General features: G+C 41.0%; 1 protein-coding gene across 4 annotated transcripts in view; it reads right to left on the bottom strand.

The window, feature by feature from the left end:
• Window positions 1-25,078, bottom strand: part of tanc2b (tetratricopeptide repeat, ankyrin repeat and coiled-coil containing 2b) — a 157,600-nt gene that overhangs the window by 105,502 nt on the left and 27,020 nt on the right. For all 4 annotated transcript variants that reach the window (XM_037082101.1, XM_037082102.1, XM_037082105.1 and 1 more), the window contains one exon: window positions 7,582-7,687. In XM_037082101.1, the coding sequence (XP_036937996.1) occupies window positions 7,582-7,648 (67 nt within the window). In that variant the 5' untranslated portion in view covers window positions 7,649-7,687. The remainder of the gene's footprint in view (window positions 1-7,581; window positions 7,688-25,078) is intronic.

Raw genomic sequence — 25,078 nt, 5'->3', positions numbered from 1 at the left:
GTTTTTTAATTACTCAATCCAATTGGTTTTGTTGCTCTAATTTATTGATAATTGAATAATCATTAAAGTAATTTTTGAGGAGTTGCTGCTTTTTTCCGTTCACTGTGAATTTTAATTGAATTTCTTTGCTCTTCTTGAGTTGGTGGATGTACAAAAAGGCTTTTGCAGACACAACTCTGGGCTCTAGGAAATCTGATGGGTATTTTTCACATTTTTCTGACAGTTTTTAGACCAAACAATTAATCACTAAATCAAGAAATTATTGGCAGAATGGTGACTAACAAGAATAATTGTTAGTTGGAGCCCTTAAAAAGCACATAAATCATTTCTGACAACGCCAAAAATAAAGATATTTGGATCCATAAACACATCTTGCAGTCTAGTGAATGCAGGCTAGATATGATATCCCGCTGCAGGAGCACAACGTTCCCACATGTCCACTGAAATCCCTCCGTTCATTCATGTTTTTTCATCTCTGGGTTCATTAATACAGGACGGAAGAGGACATTCTGTGGAGCAGTAGGTGCCAATCTGTCGCTCTGTGGAGATCAGCCAGACTGAGCTCATGTTAAGCTGCCGCCACTGCTCCTCCTCTAGCCTCTTGCATCGATCTGATAGGTGGAATGATTAATTTCTGCGCAGTAAACGCAGTCACTAACGTCGCTGAATGTCCCACAGCTTGCTTTGAATGTAAGTAGCAATATATATGTAAATGTGCAACATCTGCATATACATGTTCTTTCATTGCATTTATTAGATTCTAAAGTGCGCCGACTACTGAACGGACGAAATAATTCATAAACACATAAGCAAAAATAATATAAATAATGGTGCGAGTGTGGTATGTTAATGGACCACTAACTAGATCTGGATGTAACTACATCTTTTACATCCGAGTCTACAGGGATGCTGCACATAAATTCAGTCCACATTTACATAATAATAGATTTTCCAGAGACAAACACTGACTAATTGTTTTTCAAAGAATTCTTAAAACAATGCGAATGTTTTTGGCTTTAAATTCACTGAATCACACCATGTAATTCTTTTATAAAATCACCAGTAATACCAGCATAAACAGTTTAAAAATATGCTGGAATCAACAGAATCAATATGAGGACTAAGGTTATCTTTCTAACCTTTCACATTTCTGATATAGGAGGATGTTTGGAGGACCTCTTAAGGTTCCTGTGCCATCTCTAACGCTTGATTTTTAATTTTCTTTGTACAAAACAAGAAGAGTTCACAGTATTTTCTGCAACAAGCAACTAACCACAGAGCTCATAACATGCCTTCGCTTCACGCGTACATGCACATGTCCTGTGTACATGAAGGTTCATCTTCCTGATCTTGTCTGGAAAGAAAATGTTTTGTTTTAAAAAAATGAATTTGCTATTGAAACCATGGTGTATTTTCGATCATGTAAAGTCTAACAGTAACTTTAGCACATCACTAATGACAAGTTTACTAACTGCAAGCTTAATATAGACCAATATGTTTTACACTGCTTGCTCTGAGTATCTAAAACTGACAGTTGTAAGACCTGATTTTATTAGAATTTATCTGCAGTTTTGAGATTGACAATAATTACACTGACTGCATTGAGCCTGGCAGTTGTGTCACTCCACGTGCCTCCGAGCTCGAAGCCTGTTTGCTGATCTGATGATCTCTAATTAGATTTCTCCACCACTGTGGAAAATGAGCCATCAATTAGAGTGCTGTGATTAGGGGGACCGATTTGATTCCTGTCAAGCACCTGCTGCCGTAAGATTCGTCGAGTGACAGGAAACGTTTCATGTCTGAGTGAAGGAAGGAACGTGGTTGCTTCTCTGCTCCTGTAAGGTGAAAATAAGTGTGTTCTCTGGTTTTCTGTTGTTGTTTTTCTTACTTCCTCTATGACAGTAATCATTGGGTTGTGGACAATACAAAACATTTGAGGACGTCTTCTTGGACTTTTTGGGAAATCAATATTTCTCACTGACCTTTATCACATTTTATAGATTTTCATTTATAATATGCAACTTCTGCCACTAGGGAGCTCTCTGTAATCCCACATATTCTATCTTTAACTGAGGAATTATTCATCAGATTAATGGACAATGAAGATAATCGTGACTTGCAGCCCTAATTTCTCTTCCCAGTGTGAGCATGTGGGAATGTGTGTAAACTACGTCTGGTCTGCTCGACTCCGGCCCATCTCTCAGTGCTTATTAGACATGCACCAGCTCCCTGTCCAGCACCCCAACCTTTTAACCCCATTTCTCATTTTCCAATCAGCCAGTGCCATAAACTGTAATTGCAGTGTCAGGCGGTTGACTGTGATTCAAGTCTAGACACAATGATGGGGAGTAAGACGAAGATGGCAGTCACAATTTTACCAATAACACCACAAAAATGAAACAAACGCCTCCTCAGTGCTTCTTTTTTTGAGGCAGAATGTAATATCCGAGACCAAGAGGGGACACTTTCCTTCTCATTCACATTTTGGCTTTCCAGATGGGCGTACTGGTACATGAAACCACCACGGGCAGCAGGAACAGTGCACCACTGTGTCTCAAAGAAAGCCTTACATGCAAACGCAAGTTGAAGTCTGTGTCTTAACGAAAAAGAGCAAATCTGATCTCTCAACACTGCTGCTGCTGTGACTGCAAGACATTTGTCCTTCTTCTTTAAACAGCATGAATCTCAGGGTGTGAGATTACACTACACTCTCAAGTGAACATTCACTAACAGATCTTAAGAGGCATCTGATGAATCGCAGAGTGGTTGGACTGAGAAGAATGGCAGTGAGATACAGACTGACTCAACTATTAATGATAGTGTCTGAGAACAAAACACAACACATTTTCCCGATATAAATAAAGCATAAGGCTCAGTGAGATCTGCATGACGTGCCTGCTGGAAATTTGATAAGAGCATATGAGAGAGAATCTAGATGCTGAGCTACAGCATTACCACATGGCTCAAAATGAGCAATTTAGTATTGATGAACAAAATTAAATGTACTTTATTTGGTAGGAGGGATGTTCTTGCTAACGTCAGAGCACTCAACTTGTGGAGGTCACTAAAACCAGATGAATGGTTGTTCCCACTAATAATAAGAGTTATATATATATATATATATATATATATATATATATATATATATATATATATATATATATATATATATATATATATATATATATACACACACACACACACACACACAATAATATATATATATATATACAGTAATATATGACAATAGCTCATGTCATTACCAAAAATCAGAAGAAACCAATCCAACTGATTTTGGTGTTTCCCACACATATATTTTACTTGGGCAGTCCACCCAGATATATCAACAGCTACCCAAGTATATTCTGCGATCCAGTTCAGCTTTTTATACCATCTTTTTTCAGTCCAAGAGAAAAGCACCATCCCTGATCACTTAACCAGTGGACAGTCCACCCTCACTCCTCCCCCACTGTCAATCATACATGCTCCCATTGAATTAAGGCCTCCTTTAGCAGTTGTTTTGTGTGAATGTGTTGCGCTGTCCTTCCCTGGATACTGATTTTGATCAGCTTCATAATGAACATCAAGCTTCCTCTACAAATAAAAAAAACTGTCCAATCAATGAGCTGTCAGTCCATATGACAAAATCAGCATCAATGTGAAAAGAAACCAGACGAGAGCTAAAAGGCAACAATAGACCTGGTTTGTCTTTGGATCAAACCTGGTGAACCAAACACAAAAGGTGTGAGAAAATTTCTCATAAGACGAACCAGTGCCTCAGAGCCTCAGCCTATTATATTAGCCGGACAAAACAGGCTACCCAATGTAATTTCCTGAGATAAAACACCCTATTCCCTGAGTGTGTCAGAGCAGAGATTTATGCACTTGAGCATCATCACAATCAGAGCAGCTAATCTGTGTTATTCAATTTTAAAAATGCCATTCACCAGCTTAGCAACTCGGGGCACAAACAATTTCTCCAGCACAGATCAAGGGACAGCTGGCTCATCTGTTGTCTTCAGATTAGCGGGTAAATTCCCCCTTCAGAGCGCTGGCATTCCTGAAGAGAGACTCTCACTTGAAACCACATCAAACACAGCCGACAATCATCGTATCTCACAATCTCACATTTGAACCATGGACCAATCTAAGCAGCCGGCGCATCCACACATAGGGACAGTCTTTAAAAGTCCTCTCTTTGAGCCAAGTGGGATGTGGCTTTCTAGCGCTCCCTGTCTGTCAGTAGCTGATAAGTCAGGGTTGCTACTGCAGAAGTGATCATCCAGATGTCCTTGGAGAGAAGCAAATAGAAAACATGCATGTGTCTGTGTATAAATACAGTGTTGACTGCTGTCAACAACTTAAAAACTCATTTTTAGAGGAGGTGTTTTTTTTTAAGGGTGTTTCTCTGCTTCCTGTCTTTGTGCTTGGATATAATCATAAATGCTTTATTCTTGTTTGTGCTTTGTGTCAGTACCAATGTTGTTGTAAAGCACTTCTTAACCTGAGGTTCTATATAAATAATGTTGTAACAATTTTTTTTGTATTGTCTTATCTGAGTTTTATCCTCAGATAAGGCTGCAGCTTGTGATTGTTTTCATTATCTATTAATCTGTCGATCATTGACTGGATTGATTGATTGAACTGATTAGTTGTCTGGTCTATGAAATGTCAGAATACAGTATAATGAAAAATTCCCATCAAAATGTGTTTCATCTTATCCAAAATTTGGGCTGAGACAATCAATTCATCTGGCAATTATTTTCTCACTTAATGATTTGGGTTTTTTTTTTTTTTTTTTTAAAAGCCTGCAATGACACCCTGAAGTGTCTTGTTTTGTCCACAACTCAAGAAAAGGTAAGATAAGACAAGTTTACCATCATAGGCCGTAGCAGCAGATGTGTTTACATGTGTCGAACTGTAGGATACAGACATTTCAGTGCAGCGGACACTTTGTCGTTTGCTCAGAGGAGTGGATTTCCTGCAAAGTGACTGCAACAGATATCAAAACACTGGAGGTTACTCCGGTCGTGCTCTACTGCTCGCTCTCCTCTCCGCCTCATATAAATACACAACCACGCTGACAGCAGAGGGAAGGTCGGTTCTGTCAGTGGCCTTGAAGTCTCACAGTAAAACATGACCCAATGAGTGTGAATTATTCAGAAGATCCAATGTGTATATACTGTATGTAATGTTTGTGGCATGAACTTAATTAAAAACAGTACATAATAAGATTACAGGAAGGGGAATATGTGAAAATGTCTTCTGAAATGTTGTGGTGTTCTGTGAAGTGTTGTTGTGTTTTCTGTGATGTTCTGACCTTCAGAGCCACCGAAAGGAAGAGAAGATAATTGTGGATCACAATAAAAACACTAACAATAATTGTAGGATCACCGAGAGTTTCCTTTTATATGAGACAAAAGAATTGGGAGAAGCTTGCGTAAACAATTTAATTGCAATTTCATCTTTTGCGTCACATTTCGCCCACAATGTTTATAAAATGCACGTCAGCTGTGAGAATAATGTGATTTTCCTGACAAATATAAAAGCTTCAGAGCAGAAAGTTTTCATCCAGCAGGGCTCTGTCACAAGTTCATGAGCATTCTTGTAATAGTCAGCAGCTGACAGATAACAAGATCATTGTAGCTGACTTAAATTGAGTGAGACTGATAACAACCATGAAGTCAAATGTCAAATTTGCTCTGAAAAGAGGCCTGGCGTCCTGAAGTCTAAAATGAATTACATAACATCTAAATACTGAACACTGGGAAAAGTTGATCTACTGAATGTCTTCTACCCGACACTTTGAGTTTTCAACAGAACACATTCATTGTCGGACTGCAGTCGAGGGAAGAGATGGCGATAAAATATACTGTCGGATATTTGAAGCTGTACAAAATTAATTCATCTGTGCAAATCAAGTTTTTGGCTGGACGAAAGCCTCGAGAAGGCACATTTTCACACCATAATAAAGACCCTGGAAACCCTGGGGAGGCAGTTAAGAGAGAGGAGGTCGTTCCATTGGCTCTGCAATAACCCGAAACTTATTAGATTCAAATAAGAGCGACTGTGCTGTTACGAAATGAACACTCCGAGCTCTCCCAAGTGTTGCTTTTGGCTGGGATTATCTGCCACATCAAAGGCCTCGTTCCTCTGAGCGGCTGCTTTATGAGGACTGAGTGACAGTAATGCATGTGAAGGAACAAAAGGTTTCACGTGGCTCTGTAACACAGTTACAGCATATTAATAGTTATTTCACCTGACTGAGGGGGAAATGGGGACGTACAGGTCGGTCTGTGAGCCACAGAGAGACGGTTTTTGATTAGGATGTCTGCATGCAGCGCTCAACATATTAACTTCAATTTAAGACCTTTTAAACACCATATAAACTTAAATTCAACACGCAATCATGCCAATAAGGCTTAACAGAAACCAGTAAGGACAATAAGATACATGAACGTATTGACATCTACTGTGTATATAACTTCTGTCAGGAAGTCCCAGACGTACAACAATAATTGCTATTAATTCAATCAATCAATTTACATGAGCCAGATGCAAACAGGTGGATAATGGATGAACACTTCCAGTGAATCTGACCTGGAATCAGTCGACAGCCTCAGGCACGGTCACAACTACCACCCTCTCAGGTAGTAGTCACGACCAGCTCTTCTGCACCAGTTGTTTAGAAACCGTCACAGGACGAGTTTGCCAAGAAAGGTTTTTATAGGCTCGTTTACAATCAGCTCCTGGAGCAGCCCATTTGTGGTTTGAGAGCAAAAGAAACCAACCACAGGATGTTATGAGAGCAAATATTTGATTTTAAAAGGCTAAACTATCAATAAATCTGTACAGGAGGCGATCCAACGTTAATATCTACAGCAGGCAAGAAACAAATATCTAGAAAGCCTCTTGGAAGCCGTTTCAAGACCTTCAGATACCCTGTTCATTAGGGTGAGTGATACCTGCACTAATATTCAGGATAAAAACACATTTAAGGATTGACCTTGAAACTTGATCTGTGGGGAGGACTGAGGTTCACCCAACCAGCAGAAAGTGGCTCTCTGGTGGGGAGCTTTTACCGTGAAACGACTGCAGGAACTATTGAGTTTGCTTTAAAAAGCAGATTAACACTCCGCCTTTATTACGGCTCTGATGGCACAGCAAAGGATAACCATCATTAAACAGTGAGATGCAAAACTCAAATCTCCAGTGACAAAACAACGGTGAGAGCCACATTAAGCAGGTGCTACAGAACCGCTGGATCGATAATAATAATAACGTGATGCCGAACAATCGGGAGGCGGCTCAGAAATCAAAAAGGAAAAACTCCACAGTACAGCGTGACCGAAGCATGAAGCTCACAGCAGGAGGTAAAGCTATTCAAGCAGCAGAACTGATGAGCTGGTTGGCATCTATTTTTAAGCATAAAACAGCTTTTAATGGATTGAAAATACATTTCATCTGCTGAGCTGCATGTTCCTGCTTCCTAAAATACACTCGCCGAACAAGTGACCACCTTCTGTGCGCTGACAGGCAGATGCGTCATTGTTTGTGGCTGGCATCAGAAAACACACTCACCGCTGCTGCGACTCTTGCGGTTGGCCTTCCCTCCCGTCAGCAACATCTTCAAGCTGTTCCTAAACATGACTGCAGCAGATGCCCTGGACTAGACTACAGAAAGAATCTGTTGGGGAAAGAAGAGAGGATAAATATTAATGTTTCTGGGAGCACTTGGAGCGTGACCAACTGTCTGCTGTGAGATCTCACTGACACTGTTAATGATGAAATTCAAGAGTTAAACGCTTTATTAGATATATCTGAGCAACACAACAAACAAGCATGTCAAAGCCAAGGAAGAAAGAAGAGCCTTTGTTGGGATTCTGAAATCCTTTTTATGATGTGAATGTGTAATGTTATGTTGGTCCAAGAATCAGCTCAGAATACAAGAGGGTGCCAATTAACTTCTACTTTCTATAAAAAATGATATTAAATGGAACTGTGGCGGTGACATCTGTTGTTTTTGGTTGTTGGTAAAGGCAGCCATTAGGCTGATCGAGGACTTCAGGGTGACCTGGAGGAGCCAGGGATTGAACCACAACCCCTGCAGTAAACACTCGACCTGCTCCGCCTGCTGAACCACCGCAGAACAGAAGCCAGTCGCCTTCAAATAAACAGTGTTTACCGACATTGATAAGAAGCACTGTAGGACTACAAAACCTCACCCCATTCCTGACTGTGACCTGAGCCTTTCAAGGATGCTCTTTTCATACCCGACCATGATACTGTCACCTGATACCAATGAACCTGTTGAGCTGTTTAGTGTTCCTAACAGGTATTTCTGTATCATTCCACAATGTTCAGTCTTTTGTCACTCCTGTCTGAACTTCTGAATTCAGAGTAAGCAATCAATAATTTGATGAGATGTAGGATTTTAGCTTGCGACGAGGCAGAAGGGGAGCTTGTGCCAAAGACGAACTATCTTTAACGCAATATTAAGTTTAATGGTAAACAGAAATTCATAGTCCATTTAAAGTCTGGCTTTAAAGATCCTAATCAAGTGATTTGCAATTAAATAGGCTGTGAAATTAGTTCCAGGCCAGATCTGAATTTGTGGTGAATAAACACATTTTCTGTGAGGAGACATTTCCTTCACCTTTAGCAGGTCGAGGCCATGTCCAACACACAGCATGTAGAGCAGACGTTTGGCACGGAGAATATAAACAATGTACTGAACAGTATCATAAAACTACTGGTGATGGAGGAAGGGCTCTCAGTACAAAAAAGTAGCTGCACAGCTGACAGATAGCACCATAAACCATAAGATCATCTTCATTTCTTGACAGCAGCTTGCTTCATCCTGCTAATTCCTCCCCTCCGACCCCCCTCCATACACATATCTCTGCTGTGAGTAGCTAAAAAGCACGGCAGCAGATGTTCTCCATTAGATGGGAGTGACTCAGCAAAGCCCCACAGACGAGCTCCAGCTGAGGAGCCAGCTTTGGACCCAAACAATTAAAAAAAAAAACCTCAAAGAGGAGGACATGGAAAAGCTCTCAGAAAGCCCTCGTCTCCCCTCCCCCACATAAAACCATGCTTTACCAATGTTTTTCACAATCCCCTCCTGACCCTGCGAGGGGTCTAAAAGGCTTCCAGGATCATTAGACTACAGACACTGTGAGGGACACCGGGGAACTGGTCACGATGAAGCAAAGATGACAGTATGGTCAGGTGGGATCATGAAATTGAGCCATGAAACACACATATTTGTGGCTCTACTGATGAATTTAGTGTTTTCTTTTTTTTGAGAGTGAATCTTAGGTCACACTTAAAGATTAAGCCCAAATGAATAAGTAGAGCCTGGGCAAAGACTAACCTAAATTGTGATGAAGGCGAACCTTTGAACTCCAGCCCCAGAGAACACTTTTGTTTGATTTCATCAGGCTCTGTCTGTCCGGCCTTCTGGAGTATTAAGTCGTCTGTAGAAGGTCTCAACAAGATTGAAAAATGGAGTGCAGTCCTGGCAGTTGCCAATTTGGAGTTTAGCTCAAGTGTATAGAAAAAGCGAAAGAACTGAAGGGGAAGTCAATTTGAGCAACAACAAATATACCAGGGGGAAAGAGAGGGGAGCGACTGTAGCTGCCAAAATGAGACCAGGCCCAGACTCAAATCACTTCAGATGCTTTTTCGGAGATGCCTCCAGCTGTGTTTGTTATTTGTTTTGAAAGAAGGTGTGTGGTGATACTTTTTCATCAGTGACCATTTCAATTTTTTTCTAAATGTGTATGTTTTCTTGTTTTGCAAAATGCTGATGTACAGACAGGAAACACCAATACAAATGTGTTCTTCTACGAGGCACCACATGGTTAAAAATCAGCAATCATCCAGCCAGACAATCATTCTGGATTCTGACACCTCACATCTGTCTGATCGAGCCATTATCAGGCAAGTTTAATCTCAGCCCTCAAAATATAATGAACTGACTCCTTTAGGACACGCCGTTCGGAAGAAAGTACATGCAGTATCATCACTATTAAAGTGATAGTCTAATTTCTGTCCAATTTAATGACCTTCCTACAATAACTACATTTCTTTCTTGCCACTGACTGGTGAGCTGGAGAAGTAATATCTGGCTATCAGAGTCAGTGATGGAGGATCGTGATGTCTGATATGATTGTGCATCCAATAACACTTTTGACAGCAGTTACCATTCCTCTCCCCCCAGTCGATAACAGCGCCAGTAAATGTCCCCATCAAGGCCAATGCAGATGAGGGTTATGGCAGTGTTTTATCTTCTGATGTAGGCTCAGACTTACCAGCTCAGTTTGATAATTCCACCCGCTCACATAAAACACGTCTCAACCGCTCTGATTCAGAGGGATCACTGACAATACATACGAATATTTTTGACCTCATTTGCCATGCAGAGCAGCGTCGCCTTGCCATTGTGACAGCCTTCCCTAAATAAAAAATGAGCCCTGATGTGAATCAGTGGGACCTAAAAGAGGAGGCTGACATTTGTCTGTGTAACATTTGGCCCAGATCATGATACAACTACTCTCTGGTGAAATGAAGAGTATCTGAAACTGTAAGCCTCCTACAGGGCTGTCTATTATTAACGTATTATCAGCTCCTGATACGATTGTCTCGGCAACTTAGTGGAGTTAACTGATGCTACGGGCAAACACATCCACAAAAGACATGACAATTCTCTAATTCAGGGAATTTTGCCCATTTTGCTAGATTACATTTGCCACAAAGGGCCAAAAAATGATATGTAGGGTTTTATAATCATAGAACAAAGAAGCGCCATGGCTGCTTGTCTTGCCTTACTAAAGGACTGATCGTGCTGCAAATGCTAAAGGTTCGTTTGTGACTGTTCCCATGCAGGGGGCACAATACATAATATCTACATGATAATGCAAAATGTATATTGTCAGCTATTCAGTGATAATAACAATATAATTAAATTTATGTAGTACTTTTCAAATACAAAGTTTGAAGTGATGCCACCCATCTTAGTGCATGACTGCACTATCCTGAAGATCGAAGAGGCACCGAGTTCGGCTCTCCAATTAAGACAATCAGCACAATCAAGTGCAGTTTCATCACATTAGCTATATTGTGCTGTATATTCTCAGCCATGTTGTCAGCAGACGTGACTGCAGTTTGCTGGTAACACTGAGTCTGTAGATCAGTTTAAATTCATTCTTTGCCATACTTGAAAAATGTGTTCTGGGTTATAAAATGTTGGGAAACTGTTTAGAACATAAATAAGATGGGCTGCAATGATTTGCAGATCATCATCGTTGAGTTTTCATGTATTTATTTTGTTTTGTTCCCTTCATTTAGAGTCAGGCAGACCTTGCCACAAATGAGTCAGGAGTCGTCTTTAGGTAGTTTAAGAATCCTCATATTTTATTTTTCCTTCCTTCTTTCATTGCACCACCTCTGAAATTATCTTGACTGTAAATGTATCTATGATGAGTGAGAAAATCTCTCGGCTCGACTGTCAACTTCAATTGGATTCACCAGCACCTCAGCCGTGGGAGAGAACGAGTTAAAGCCAGCTTAATCACAGCAATCATTACAGCTGCTTCATGATACAGTGACACAAGTGATCCCTACACCTACCAGAGGGAGAGATGAAAAGCATTAGTCACATCAAAAGCAGCAGAGCTCGTTCAAGGTGGCTGAGCGGTGACACACAAGGCACGAATGGCTGTATTGTGGTTTGGACTGACTGGAACAGTCCAGTTTTCTTTCACAATCCAAGCTTATTTATTAGGAATTTCACACTATTAATTACCTTCAACAAAAAATAAAGTACTGAGAACATACTGTTAAATAAACGCTCCAGTGATGAGCAGAGGTTCTCTTCATCCTGCCTGAAATCTATTCATTGGTATGAATCATGCACCCTCCCATGACAAGATGTCGACAGTGGTAAGAGAGCATGATGTGGCAACAGGTCACATCTATTGGCATGCGCGATCATCTCCTATGATACAGGCAGGGCCGTGCAGGGGCACCTATGAAAGTCTCTCTGCAGCTCACTGTGACTGCACCTCAGCACAAAATATGAGCGGGGAGTAGCTTATTATGTCTGGTCTGGTTAGCCTGGAGGCCAGAAGGCATTCTGTGATTATAATACTAAATCAAAATCTTAAAAAGCCTCAAGTCTCTCAGAACATATTGTAGCTCCAGCTCTCCACAGTGTAGCTAAAGCAGTGTGTCCACAGGTATCAGGCTCTTACATTTAATGCTTTATAAGAGCTTTTCAAAATATTCTTTTTACCAAATTTAACACTGATGTTTCTGAATAAATCGTGTTTTTCTTATTTAAGCACTGCAGATAAGGAAAGACATAAGTAGTACATATTTTGTTCTGTGCAGAGGCAGATTTTATGTCAGAATATGTTTATTAGAGTGAGTTAGAGATGTGAGTCAACATTTTGCCAACAGGTAGGAAAGCAAAAAGACAGTATTAGCATTTGGTGCAGAGTTAGGTTTAAATATTTGTAACGTCAGAAACTCTCCGGCAGAGAAGCATGGCAAATTTTTATAAATGATGAATTAGGTAAAATGTTTGTGAATATGGTCAGAATACGAAGTCAGCTCCAAAAGCGCAGGGGGCAGCTTAGCACCAAAGGAACCGACAACTGCTGCTCTTGGCTAGCTAGCTAGCCTCTATTAGCTTTTTAGCTCAGGGCTCAGTTAGCTGTGAGACCTCAGATCACAGCGGGAGTCACCACAGGCGACAGGGCTCAGCTCAACTGGATTTGGCAGCCTGATGTGAGAACGAACACAGCTGGATGCAAAACTGGGACAGTAAGGAGGTGATTTACAAGATTTTGACTTTGGGGATGAGAAGACACAGCAGGGAGAGGCATGAAGTGGGAGAGGGTGGAGAGAGAGCATTGAACATCAGAACAGGGCGTGTAGAGCCGGAATAGTTTCACATCTTTCTCTGTGAATTGAGGATGATGAAACAAGAGGTGGTTGTGGAAAGACAAACACAGACTGTTTTGGTGACTTTATTTAGTTTATGTCTAGTTTGAATGAATCATCTTACAAATATGCTTCTTTAAGGTCTAAAATGTATACATTTAAATTTATAACATATAGACATCCTGACTGAAATTGTGAAATCTTCACAAAAGCACTAAATGCTTGGAACGGTAGACAAAATCCTCAATATCAATAAGCAATCAAGTTGTAGGGTTGTATATAAAGCCTCAGAAGGTAAAGGTAAGTAATAGAAGAAGAACAGTCAAGATACAAAGATAGAAAATACATGGTCTCATTCTATGATGATATAATATCCATATATTGCCCTGCCCTTCCCTGAAAAGCCTGGGGATGAAATACAGAGGCCTCCACAGTCTAGCCCAATAAATCTGTTTGAATATGTATAGCAGGGAGCTAACCAGGCAAGGCTGTAGCCGTTTACTAACTGCCAGAGCAGAAAATAGGGAGAGATGTTGCTGTCTGTTTCTAGAGGAGGCAATCAATGTATGAAATCTTAGAGGACAGGATACTGAGTAGGCACACACACATACAGACTCGCAGGTCGCCATAGAGAGACAGCCACGCACACAGAAATGTACCCGTATACACAGCTGAAGCAATGTTTCATCTGAGGGTGTAAGCACACACATCTCTCATTCCCACTCTCTCTGACCCTGTGTACCGGCCTTTGTGAAGGGAAGCCAAGAAGCAGCATGCTCTCACAGCTAATGTGCGTAAGCGGATGCAGCCCATCTCAGGCTCTTCCACAGCTCGGGCATAATGCTCCTCCAGTGTGTTAAAAACCACTTAAAGGCACATTCACCAGGCCCTGCGCGATGAGCGGCTTTCATCTGGTCACCCGAAAAAAGCAGCACACTTGTTTGTTCTGTTGACAAAAAATGAAACACAGACACGGCTTGGTTTCATTTGTAAGCTCACCCAGGCTGAATTAACAGCCTTGAACGTGCCTTTTGAGCCAAACAGATACCTGCATTTAAACTACATTAGTCATTAAAATATGTTGGTTTAGCTTCAAACCGTGCTCGAAGAATTGCTTCGTCACGGCATGATGTTAAGGAATATTAGAGGATTAGCTTCGGCCTCCTTGTGCAGCTCTTGTAGAATGAATTAAAATTTTAATCACTAAGCCCCATCAACATTTTTAAACATAAAAGAAATCCAGCTGGCAGCAGGTGCAGACGTCCCCCCTCAGAGGCTTAAGTCGGGACTGAGAACCGCCGCGACCTTCCATTAATTATAGAGCTTATTTACAATCAATAAAGTATCCTTTAATGGGGCCAGCCAAGGCAAAGGCCAGTGTTGCAGGGCATCCAATAGGATTTATCTCATGTTACCCCTGGCCTTCAAATTAAAACTCATCTGAGAGGAAACCACACAGACACAATCATAAAATTAGAGAGGACTCATGTTTGCCCCAGGGAGTGCTCTTACTGTGATTATAACACAGATTGAGATGGAGGAAATTGGGCTTTTTGAACAAGGCAATATGCCCAATGATGGTGAATGACTACTGGGGCGTTTCAGGGTAAAATCTAATTTCTCTAAAAGATATAATAAGAATCTGTCTTATTATATTGGTCAACCATAAAGAAATACAGCTCAATATTGCTGGTGAAAGGAGAATCCCTGGGAGGCCAAAGAACAATGGAGCATCAACAGTTTCAGAGTGACAAATGGACCTTGCCCGGAGGTACAACCATTTCTTGGAGGAGTTACGGTAGAACTGGGCGGTCTGACTGGGAACTACGATGTCAGATATTAAAGGAACAGTGCTGAGTGCAATGAGTTTTGTGTGTTTGGTACGTTTGTCATAAATGTGTCTACAAAACAACTTTTTCTTATATACATTTGTTGACAGTGAATCAGTTTGAAATATGTCAGGGAGTTTTATGCAGTCTGTGGGAGAAACGGAACAAGAGGGAGCTGCTAGATGAAGCGCTGCAGGCGACAGGCTGCACACCACCAACTCTTTTTTTACTAATTGATGTTGCCAAATAGGCGCTTTTGATTTTCGCTTTGAGAACAAATCTTCCACCATCATCTTGTCAGTCAACTGTCCGTACTCCCTTCACGTTTTAAATGATATGTAATTGTAGCGTCCGAGTATTTCACGTAAGAAACTAAGTTATGTAATCAGTGTACGCCTGTGTAACACTGGAACACCGACTACATGGCAATGCCAGGATGGAGCCATTTCTACTTTTTTAATTTTTTACATGTTAAAGTCTCAGTGCTGCAACTCTGTTCTGCTGTGAAGCTCCAGAAATGTTTTGTAGACTACGAAACTTCACCCGACTTTCCATCGACATTGGGTTGAGAAGATGATCAATTAATTTACATTTTTGGATGACCTGTTCCTTTAATCAAACGCAACAGTCTCAAATAAAGCATTGTATCTTATATTGTGTGTATGTTGTGTCAGAGTATCTTAAACCAGCAGTCAAAATGAAGCTGAGTCATTCTCAAACCATTGATTTCCTTCACTTGCTTCAACACACTGTCTTCCTAAAGGGTGAGCAGAGTGGCAGATGGACCTGTTCATTAAAACAAAATCCTGCTGCAGAGGTGCATCTCTAAACACGGCATACAACATATTCTCGCTCTAAAGGGGAAATGCACGACTCGAGCTGGAGCCTCCTCCCTCGTTTTACCAGCAGCAGACGCCCTGCAGCATCAGACCAGGATAAATCACACGCCCATCTGCAGGTTGAGGATGACCGGGGGAGCACAGTTCCATAAATCACACTGATATCAATAAGGGGAAGTGTCAGGCTCCGGCTCACAAGGTGAGAGTCGCACAGGGCGATGCAGAAACCACTTAAGGTCGCTGGTAACAAAGTTTCACTCCTGGCCCTCGCTAGATTATTTATTAATCTAGATTAATGCCCCTGCACTCATTGCTTTGCAGGGGAAGGTGGTGATGTCTGTATCACGATGCACCATATAACGGTACTATCAGTCACTGATGATCCCATGGTGGACGAGATTGCCGTCTAAAAGCTCCTCATCTTTTCATTTCTACGTGAAACATAAGGTAAGTTCAAATCACACTGAAGAGCTGTCACATACCAATTACAAGAGTTTCAGAAGGTAGAAGATCGACCTGATATTGTCTCTGCAGAAAATGAATTGGACCTCTGCAACTACTGTTTCTGCTTTGCAACTTTACAGTGGTGAACACTGCTCAGACTGAATGTGTTGTCACTTACTCATAACTAGTTACTCATCTACGCTCCACTGACACATGAGCTGTAGGCTTCATGTCAGCACGGCATCTGCAACCTCAAGCCTGGAGAGTTCAATGCTGAAGAGCAAATATACACAGGCACAGGTTTTAGGTTTCCAAAGTGACACGTTCACATAAATATAATTTCATCTCTGTGCTGACCTTTCGAAGTAATGTTACAGAACGAGGGCCAACAAGAGTGGGTGTCCTCCTGAGCAGTTTCGATCCCAGGAACTTTTCCCTGGAACCTTTGAAGGAACTCAGTGTGTTTCTGCTGTATGGACCAGGATCACAACAAACACTGTTGGCTCAGAGATGCGTTTAAATGGCAGAAATTCACAGTCGAGCAGAAGTTAAAAGATTTGCACAAGTGGCATTATAAACTCAAGAGCACATAATAATGTGATCTATACTGAGAGTTTAAAGAGGAGTTTAAGTTTCTACTTTGTGAGAATAGGCGGGTTTCTCAGGCTATTTATAACCTCAGTGTTTCTAATAACTCTAACAATGTCTGAAACGAGGAATATTCTTTTGTTTTCTTATTTCCCTTTGTTGAAATGCCAAGGCCTGTATCTGTTATTCCTTTCATGATCTCTCATGACAGGATTTTTAAGAATTTGATGATAAATTCATATTGTCCCATTTATTTCTGCTTAGTCATGTTTTTAGCCTTAATGTAAATAGAATTAGAGGATTCTTTGTACAATTTACAGCATCCATTGTCTCAGAATCTCTTTCATATCCACTGAAATTGGCTTTGTAACTGAAATATGATTCGATATTGATTCAAATCAAGTTTAGACATCGTAAAAGGCTCAAATCTATTATGGAAGCTCTAGTGGAAATGCAAAGAACAACAGACCTTTAAGCTCCAAGAGAAGTAGCTCATGAGACTACTACATTGGGGTTTTTTGGGTGGAAACTTGTCTTTTCATCACCTTCTGTTTAAGGCCACACTGTTTGGGCAAAGTTGGGCTTAATGTGTTTATTCTCCAGCAAAACAGTCACAGCTCACATAAAGCCAAGTGAATTATCCTGTGCTTTGGTTGTGTCATGTCCCTGTGGGGAAACAGAAGTCCTCCTACACAGGCCAACTGGCAAACACTCTCATTACCAGATCTATGCCCAGTTTATACCAGCTCGGACCTCTCTCACCCTCCCGTTCAAATCTATTCAAAAGGAAGCACCTGAAATAGTGTGTCAACTTTTATCAGAGACAACGAGAAGCCAAATGAAAGAGGACATAATTCATTGGGTTTTATTTTCTCCCTTTTTTTCGGGGATATCTGGGCAAGACCAAATAATGGGATGAAAAACTGTGAGCCATGTAGGCAGGTGTAGAAAATTCCCCTCGCCAGACTGAGGAGGGAAATAAATCATCTAAATGCACAAAACCTGTTTAGTCCCTCGGAGCTGCAGGACCACAGTTTTTTTAAAGTTCAGCTGCATGTCTTCTTTCCTAATCTCTCCAGTGGCAGACAGTGCAGGAGCAGGCATTTGTTAGTGATTAATGAAAAGGCGTTTTCCACCCGCAGACACCAAAATGACATCGGCAGGCGAGCTCTGATTTTAATATGTTGTGAGAGTGTTCGGTCGTTGCTGTGAACAATAACACAAGAGCGTATGGATGAGCAGCAGTGAATGTGAAGCATAAATCTCTCCCAAGTCTTACCACTGAGCAGGTAGAAAGAGGGAGAGATACTGGAGGAGGGATGAGCTGCTCAGCAAATTCTTAACTGTTATGTTTTGGAACTATTTTACCCTCAATAAATCTCTTCAAACTTCACCATTTCAACAACAAATGAAGCTAGACGATGATGTGAAAGGTCAAACACTGAGAGAAGGATGGTTAGATGAGACAGTTCGATTAATCCCTCTGACTGCTGGTTCCGCTCCTCTTCCTCATCCTGCCTCTTCATTCAGAGACCTCACTGCTACACCTGCTGGCCATTTGCAAGTGCTACTGCACCATCTGCATTGACACACCAAGCAGAGGTGCCAGGACTCCTATTAACAAATTGATACATCTAAACCTAATCTAAATAATAGCCTCTCATCTTCGCTGCTGACAAATGACACTGACATGTCCATCATCTAGCCTGCAGAATACACAGTAAATTCGTTTTTTTGCATAAATTCTCTCAGAGGCTCCCATTTGTATGCCTCCGGCGCCTTGATCCTGCTCGAACAAATAGACCGGAGCCTCGGGAAGAAGAATGGTTCGATGTTTGACAGGCAGCTTAAAGGGGCAAGTAGAGTCATGACACGAGGGAGGGAGAAGGTCACCCTGCAGGAAGGCCAGTAATGGCAGGTAATCAACGTTGTTACAGGTGCACATTGGCATTGAGATGGATGTATTTAAAATCAGCTGGTGTGTCGACTCCAGGCAGGCGCTGAAATTAAATTCTTTGAATTAAATCACCTGATCCTGGACTTCTATACTTCTTTGTCTTGTGGCATTTTATAGCTGCATCTCATATTTTATTCGCTGCAATCAGACTACAAGAGACAAGAGAGCCACAGGGTGAATAATGATAATCGCTGTGAAGTTAAGTTGCATGCAAAATGGGATCTCAAATTAAATACAATGCCTTGAAGAAGTATATCACCTCTGATGTCTTGGTATATTGTTTTACAACACTAAATCACAGTAAATTTAATTAAGCTTAATTTGACACTGATAAACAGTTAAGGTTGGCATACGGGGCACAAAATCTGCACATATTATTGCAAATTTTACCAAATAACTGGCACTGTTAATCAGTGATCATATCCTTGACACTGTAGAAGTGACTCCTGGAGGTTGGGTAGGGTGGTGTGACCTGAGAGGGAAATCAGCTGCTCCTGTTTGCCCTTAAAGTTACTGCGGTTACATTGTTATTACAAACTTCCTGTATCCATTTCAAATTAAAAGCCCCCTGGCGTTTCAGTGGAAAGGAACCCTTCATATCTTAATAAGTCTTTCAGTGAAACATTACCAGGAACAGGTCTCCAGTTTCACGCAGCTCATGTATTATTTCATTTTTCATTAGGATGTTAAACTTTAGAAGACAGGTTAAGTTGAATTGTTGTTGAAAATGAAAACACAACATGTCGCAGTTGCCCTGATGGACTACAGTGCTGCTAAACATCCATTCAAAGTCTTTGGTCTTAGGCCCAAAGCACAGATATGTCTAAGTTTGTATGTATCATAGGCTGCACTATATATCCATTTGTACCAAATGTGCCTTTTAGTGACAGTTTCAGTATATTATAATAGTATAATTTCTAATAAGACAAAAGTAATCAAAAGTATTGCTCCAGGCCCCATGGTGACGGAGTTAACTTCAGAAGTGTGAAAATAGTTTGGTTACAAAAGATCAGAGGTATAACAAACCAAAGTTATATCTCATGAATAAAGGAACACTGGTGCAATAAAACAAATGTATTTCACCACTGCAAGCAGAAAAGCACCCAGCTCAGTACAAGGAAAGCTCAAAATCACACAAAGAAATGCTCAACAGCTACTGTGAGCTCTAAGTAAAAAATATTTTTCAGTATTTTGTCATTATTGAAAACATCTTTATCGCAAAAATTACCCTGAAATAGCATGATATTATCTTAGCACCATATAGTTCATCGCTACTGCCCCTAAATGTCAAATGCTTCTGTATCAACCATGTTCTGCTACTGAAGATAAAAACATGCTCGGTAACTAAAAAACAAAATCAGCTGACTAGATGAGGACCTTGAGCTGGGTCCTGTTTTTATTACCTAAACATGAGTCAGTTGTAATACCTTCATTATTCCCCAATGAAGGTATTTAATCAAGTTTCTTACACTCACTGGGCATACAAAGGAGAAAACAAGTCCCATTATCTAAATCAAGGACATTTAGCATTTTGATAATCTGTAATGATCATCACTGCATCCAGTGTGATTCAGTGTTGTAAAAGAAAAGGAGGTGTGAATGCTTTTTTCCCTGTAAGCCCTCTGAATGAAAGCATCAAACGGCTGTGATAACTTCTCATAACATCCTCACACATCTTGTCCTGGCACTGCTCTCACAGGGATCCGGTGCCAGCCTGAAGCTGGTTTCTCCGCGCTGTCATGACATAACGAGCCCTCAGCTGGGTCGATCTGGCCACTTCAAGGGAAGAGCTAAACAACCAGCTAGCACAAGCTACCCACTTGCTCTAAATTCTTGCCGATGTGTGTATCCCAGTAACATTCATTTCCTTAAAATGCTTGACACACAGTACTTAGCCAGAGGCCTGTTGAGGGATTGTAGTAAGTTTGTATCTCTGAGCAGCAGAGCCAGATATAGTGCTGGACTTCCTTGCCTGAGGCTATTGTGTATCAAGTGCAGCAGAGTGGCTGATAGGCTTAGCATGGCTTCTAAGTGGAGTAAAGCCACGGGGGTACTCCTGGGTTGCTTTCCTTCACAATATGGCAGAGTTACTAAAGTCTTCATCTGAAATGAACTTGAACCAACTTAACTGGGCACTGGAGCAGACGCATGGGGTGATATCTAACCCTGCGTACAGACAGCTGAGATGCACTGACTTGCAGACTGCAACTCAAAGTGTAAGCCGAGTCAGGCCAAGTCAATTCAAAATCTCAGCTGCTTTAAATTGCACTGCTGCTCGCGGACAGATAATAAGAAGTGTGTCATGTTTTACTTATCACACTAGCCAATCATTGACAGTCGGATGCTTCAGCTTGCAACAAATAAGCAGATTTGATAATGGAAGTGGTATCAATGAAATCTTGTAGATTCTCACTCTTGTCAATATTGATGATATCAGCTGACCATAATATCAGCACTTCTGTCCTGCCCCAATTCCATAACACTGTCCCAAGTGTTAAAAACATATTGTAAAAAATGAGAGTAGACTGGCTGATTACTGACAATAGGTTCGTGGGTCAAGACTAATTTGAGTCCAGATGTTAAGAGACATCCAGACATCCTGTGATACTCAGCACCACCTCAGAGACACACATGACTACTGAAACCCTCCACATACTCAGCAGACATACATGTGGTGGACCCTGCCAATTATTTTGTGGACCAAGTGCCTGGCAGGGGTCCATTACGAAGGCGTTCTCTCCTGGGCAGCCTGCCTCTATAAAGTTCAGAAATGAAACCCAACTGTAACTCACATGGTCACCTTGTATTCTGATCTGCAGCCCACCAGTTTCGAAGACTTTACTGGTCGTTTGTGGGAAGGGAGATGTAAGAGAAGACCACCACACACAACTTTTTCAATGTCAGCGTGCACTGATATGAAATTTATTCATGATGATGTGTTTAAGCTCCTGCTGATCAGTGTAGCTAAAACAGATGGTGATGGTAATTTTATATCACCTGCAATTGACCTATAGTATAAACTCCACTGGCTGCTGCACGGCCAAAAATCCTGACTAATTAATTAAATATGCATGCTTTGGATGGACTTGATTATTTTTCTTTCCTGATTCCATCCCATCTCTAAATATCCTTCCCCACACTCTCCTGTTTTTGCTCTGTTTACGCTCGGTGTAGACAGAATGTGTCAGCCATGCACACACTATCTCAAGAGGCCAAAAGCACCTAGCCCTTTCTTTTGCTGATGTTGGCAAGGCCGGGCTCAGCCTGCTAATGTGCGTGGCATGAGGCCTGACGAAAGGCAAACTCATCTGTCGCCTGTGACCTTCAGGGAAGAGGAAGGACTGGAGGTGATCCTGCAGGTTTGCATCTACATAATTTCTCCTCACCTGGAGAACCAGCCTGTATTTACCACTTAATCATCTTCTATCTGATTGGCAGGTTCACATGGCGTCATCTTGCACACACATACAGACACATGGCTTCTTGAAGATATGCTTCAGACAGCAGACACTATCACCCAAGAGAGGACGGGGTGCAATAAGAAGACACTGATTTGTATAAGTGAAATTAATCAGGACTAGACAGAATGAAGATGCCCTTTCTTTCATGTGTAGCTCATTAATTTTTCTCAGCACAGCCTCATCAACCAAACACTCTGGATTACTCATAATAACAAAAGACAAATAATTGCAATGTGATATGAAAACAATCAAGGCCATTTAATGGAATGACTCAAGATAAGTATCTTTCAATTAAAAGCCACTAAAATGCACTGCTGTTCAAGTGAAAACAGTATGGATGATTGCCAACATCCGTTTGAGAGACTTAAAGGAGCAGTTCGCCCACAAATGAAAATTCAGTCAGTATCTTCTAGACCTCATGCAAATGGAGAGTCAGGCAAAGTTTTGTAGTTCATAAACAATTCTGGAGCTTCACCATGGACCAGTGCTGCTGCATTCTCTGAAACAAATGAAGTAGATGGGGACTTGTTTTAAAATGTGAGAAAAACTGGGTGAGAAAATAATGTGTTTTGGAATCAATTGTTGGATCTCTGGGCTGTGTGAAGGTATTTTATGGGTTTTTTTCCCAGTTGTTGTTGGTCCATCCCATTCTGGTGACTCATATGTGGGTCATATGATAATTATCGGTCAAGTGAGGATACTGTGGATACAAGTGAGGCTGTGAGCCTCCTGAACTCATCCTCAACACTCTAATGTCTGAAATAGATGTAGCAAGACTTTTATTTAGATTTTGTCATAATGCAAGGCACATGATACATTTACTGTGAAATAATGTCAAACATCTTAATCAAATAAAAGGATGAAGTGATGACATTTCATACCCAAAAGGTCAACTTCAGTATGAAATCATAATGTTTAGCAAAAAATGTCCTGTCCATTATTGAGCGCCACAGCTCAGGAGAAATGTTTTATGGACTACGAAACCACACATGACTTTTCACTGGCATGGAAGCAGATCATGATTCTTTCGGTTTGGCTAAACTGTTCCTTTAATGTCATCCTAAGGCTATCACCATGCTTGTGTGCTTGTGTGTACTGTGCGACTATGGGAGTGAACTGCTGCTCAGTCACTCTGTGCCTGAGCCACGTGATCGACACACGGTGCGATGGCGGCTGGAATCTGAGAGACTTTTATTGGTGGTCATCAAATGGCTATCAGAGGGGTCAGTGGTCAGCTAACACGCTAATTGGGTCTCGTTTTTTTCCGTGGTCTCGTCTGCGCTTTCAATCAAACGTCAGTCCAGTCAGCCTGACAGCAGTCTGGTGGTGGGCTGAACTGGACGAGCAAGTAATTTAAGATGTTTTCTCTCCTGCCCACGCTCCCTTCTATCCTTTAATACCGTCCGCTCAGATCCAGATTCAAAGCCACAAATAGCAACCCTGAAGGTATCATTGCCCTTGTGATGCACTCTAATATGTTCTGTTCATTGTGGTATTGTATTGCTGAAAATAACAGTGAGTCTGCTCTGAAAAGTATATTTATAAAGCTCGAGACACATGTCAGAAGCAAGCATCTAAGGAACACATCCCATTTTTAACGACAAAGCTGAACTTTTTTGTAGACCCAAATCCTTTTTTTGCTTTCCACATGACTGATTACATTAAAAAAGAAAAAAAAAAACAGTAGTACAGTACATTCCTGGAACCTGTCAGAGCCTCTTTTTCACCACTAAGTAATTTGCAGCCTAAAGGCATACACATCTCACGTGGAAACTGTCTGAGGCTGAGATGAAAGGAAATTAGAGAGGTGCTGCTAATTCACAGTGGACAATGAAGCTTCTCCACAGAGTGGATGTGAACGTCATGGATGTATAGATGGTAATACAGGACAGAAGCGATGCATAATTCATTGGGAAACAGATTCATTTCCTTATCGGTCTGTGTGCCTCTGCTTCAGTGGAAAAAACATTTACATCCATGCTGGTGTTATTCACAGACTTATTTCCCCAGACATAAACGAAACTGTCAACATTCACTTTTCACAATTGGACCTGCATTTCTGTCTTATTTATGAGCGGGCAGGCCAGGCTAAGGGTAGAAACTCATTTCGTCAACACCAAATGTCGGTGTACCTTTCTGATATACCTGAACTACTCCACCTCCTCTCCCTGCCTGTTTGGATGGATCGCAGTACCCTATTGATCTGTTCTGTTCTTGTCCTGTGGTTTTGAAACCGTACCCAGCCTCTGAATGTCTGATGACTCTCTGTACCTTTGGGATTGGCACGGTACATGGACTTCTTATGGGTTTTCTTGACGTCAGTGTCATAAATAGAACGCATCAACACATTCGACCCTAATCGTTGTGTTTCTCTCCCATTTATCTGATAGTATATTTTAGTATGTCTATCAATGACATCAGTGCATTGAAACAGCAAACTTGACTTGGAGTTTAATAAGTATAAATTAGCTTAAGCATCTGTTTTTCTAAAAAAACTAAACTAAACTGAAGAAACTAAATAAGTTTATATCTGAAATATATGTGAAAGGCCAAAATCAGAAAAAAAGGCTGTCCTTTAGACAACATATTTAAATCCACTAGGTTTAGAACTTTATTTGGATCTGCATCAAATCATAGTCATTCATATCCACCTAAATATGATGAATAAAAATAGAAAAAAAATAAATATCTTTTTCATCAAGACCCATGCATTATTCCCTGGAAAATCAACAAAAATCTAAGTGAGAAAAGTACCCAGATTTACACAAAAGATAATAAGGTCTGTTCTGTGCAGAGACCCATCCTCCATCCAAGTTTCATGAAAATCTATTCTATAGTTTTTGTGAAATCATGCTGACAAACTGACTAAGAACATAATCTCCTTGGCGGAGGTAATTAATGTCAAATCCTCACAAATTTCCTCCTGGACAGAGTGGATTGACCTGAAATGAATCAAACTAAAAGATCAAGCTACGCTTTGTGAACCTGCATGACATGAGCCAAAACGAT

The sequence above is a fragment of the Acanthopagrus latus genome, chromosome 20 (assembly GCF_904848185.1).
Source record: "Acanthopagrus latus isolate v.2019 chromosome 20, fAcaLat1.1, whole genome shotgun sequence".
Taxonomy (NCBI): domain Eukaryota; kingdom Metazoa; phylum Chordata; class Actinopteri; order Spariformes; family Sparidae; genus Acanthopagrus; species Acanthopagrus latus.
The sequence above is the reverse complement of the archived record's forward strand: the minus strand, read 5'-3'. Positions and strand labels throughout refer to the sequence as shown.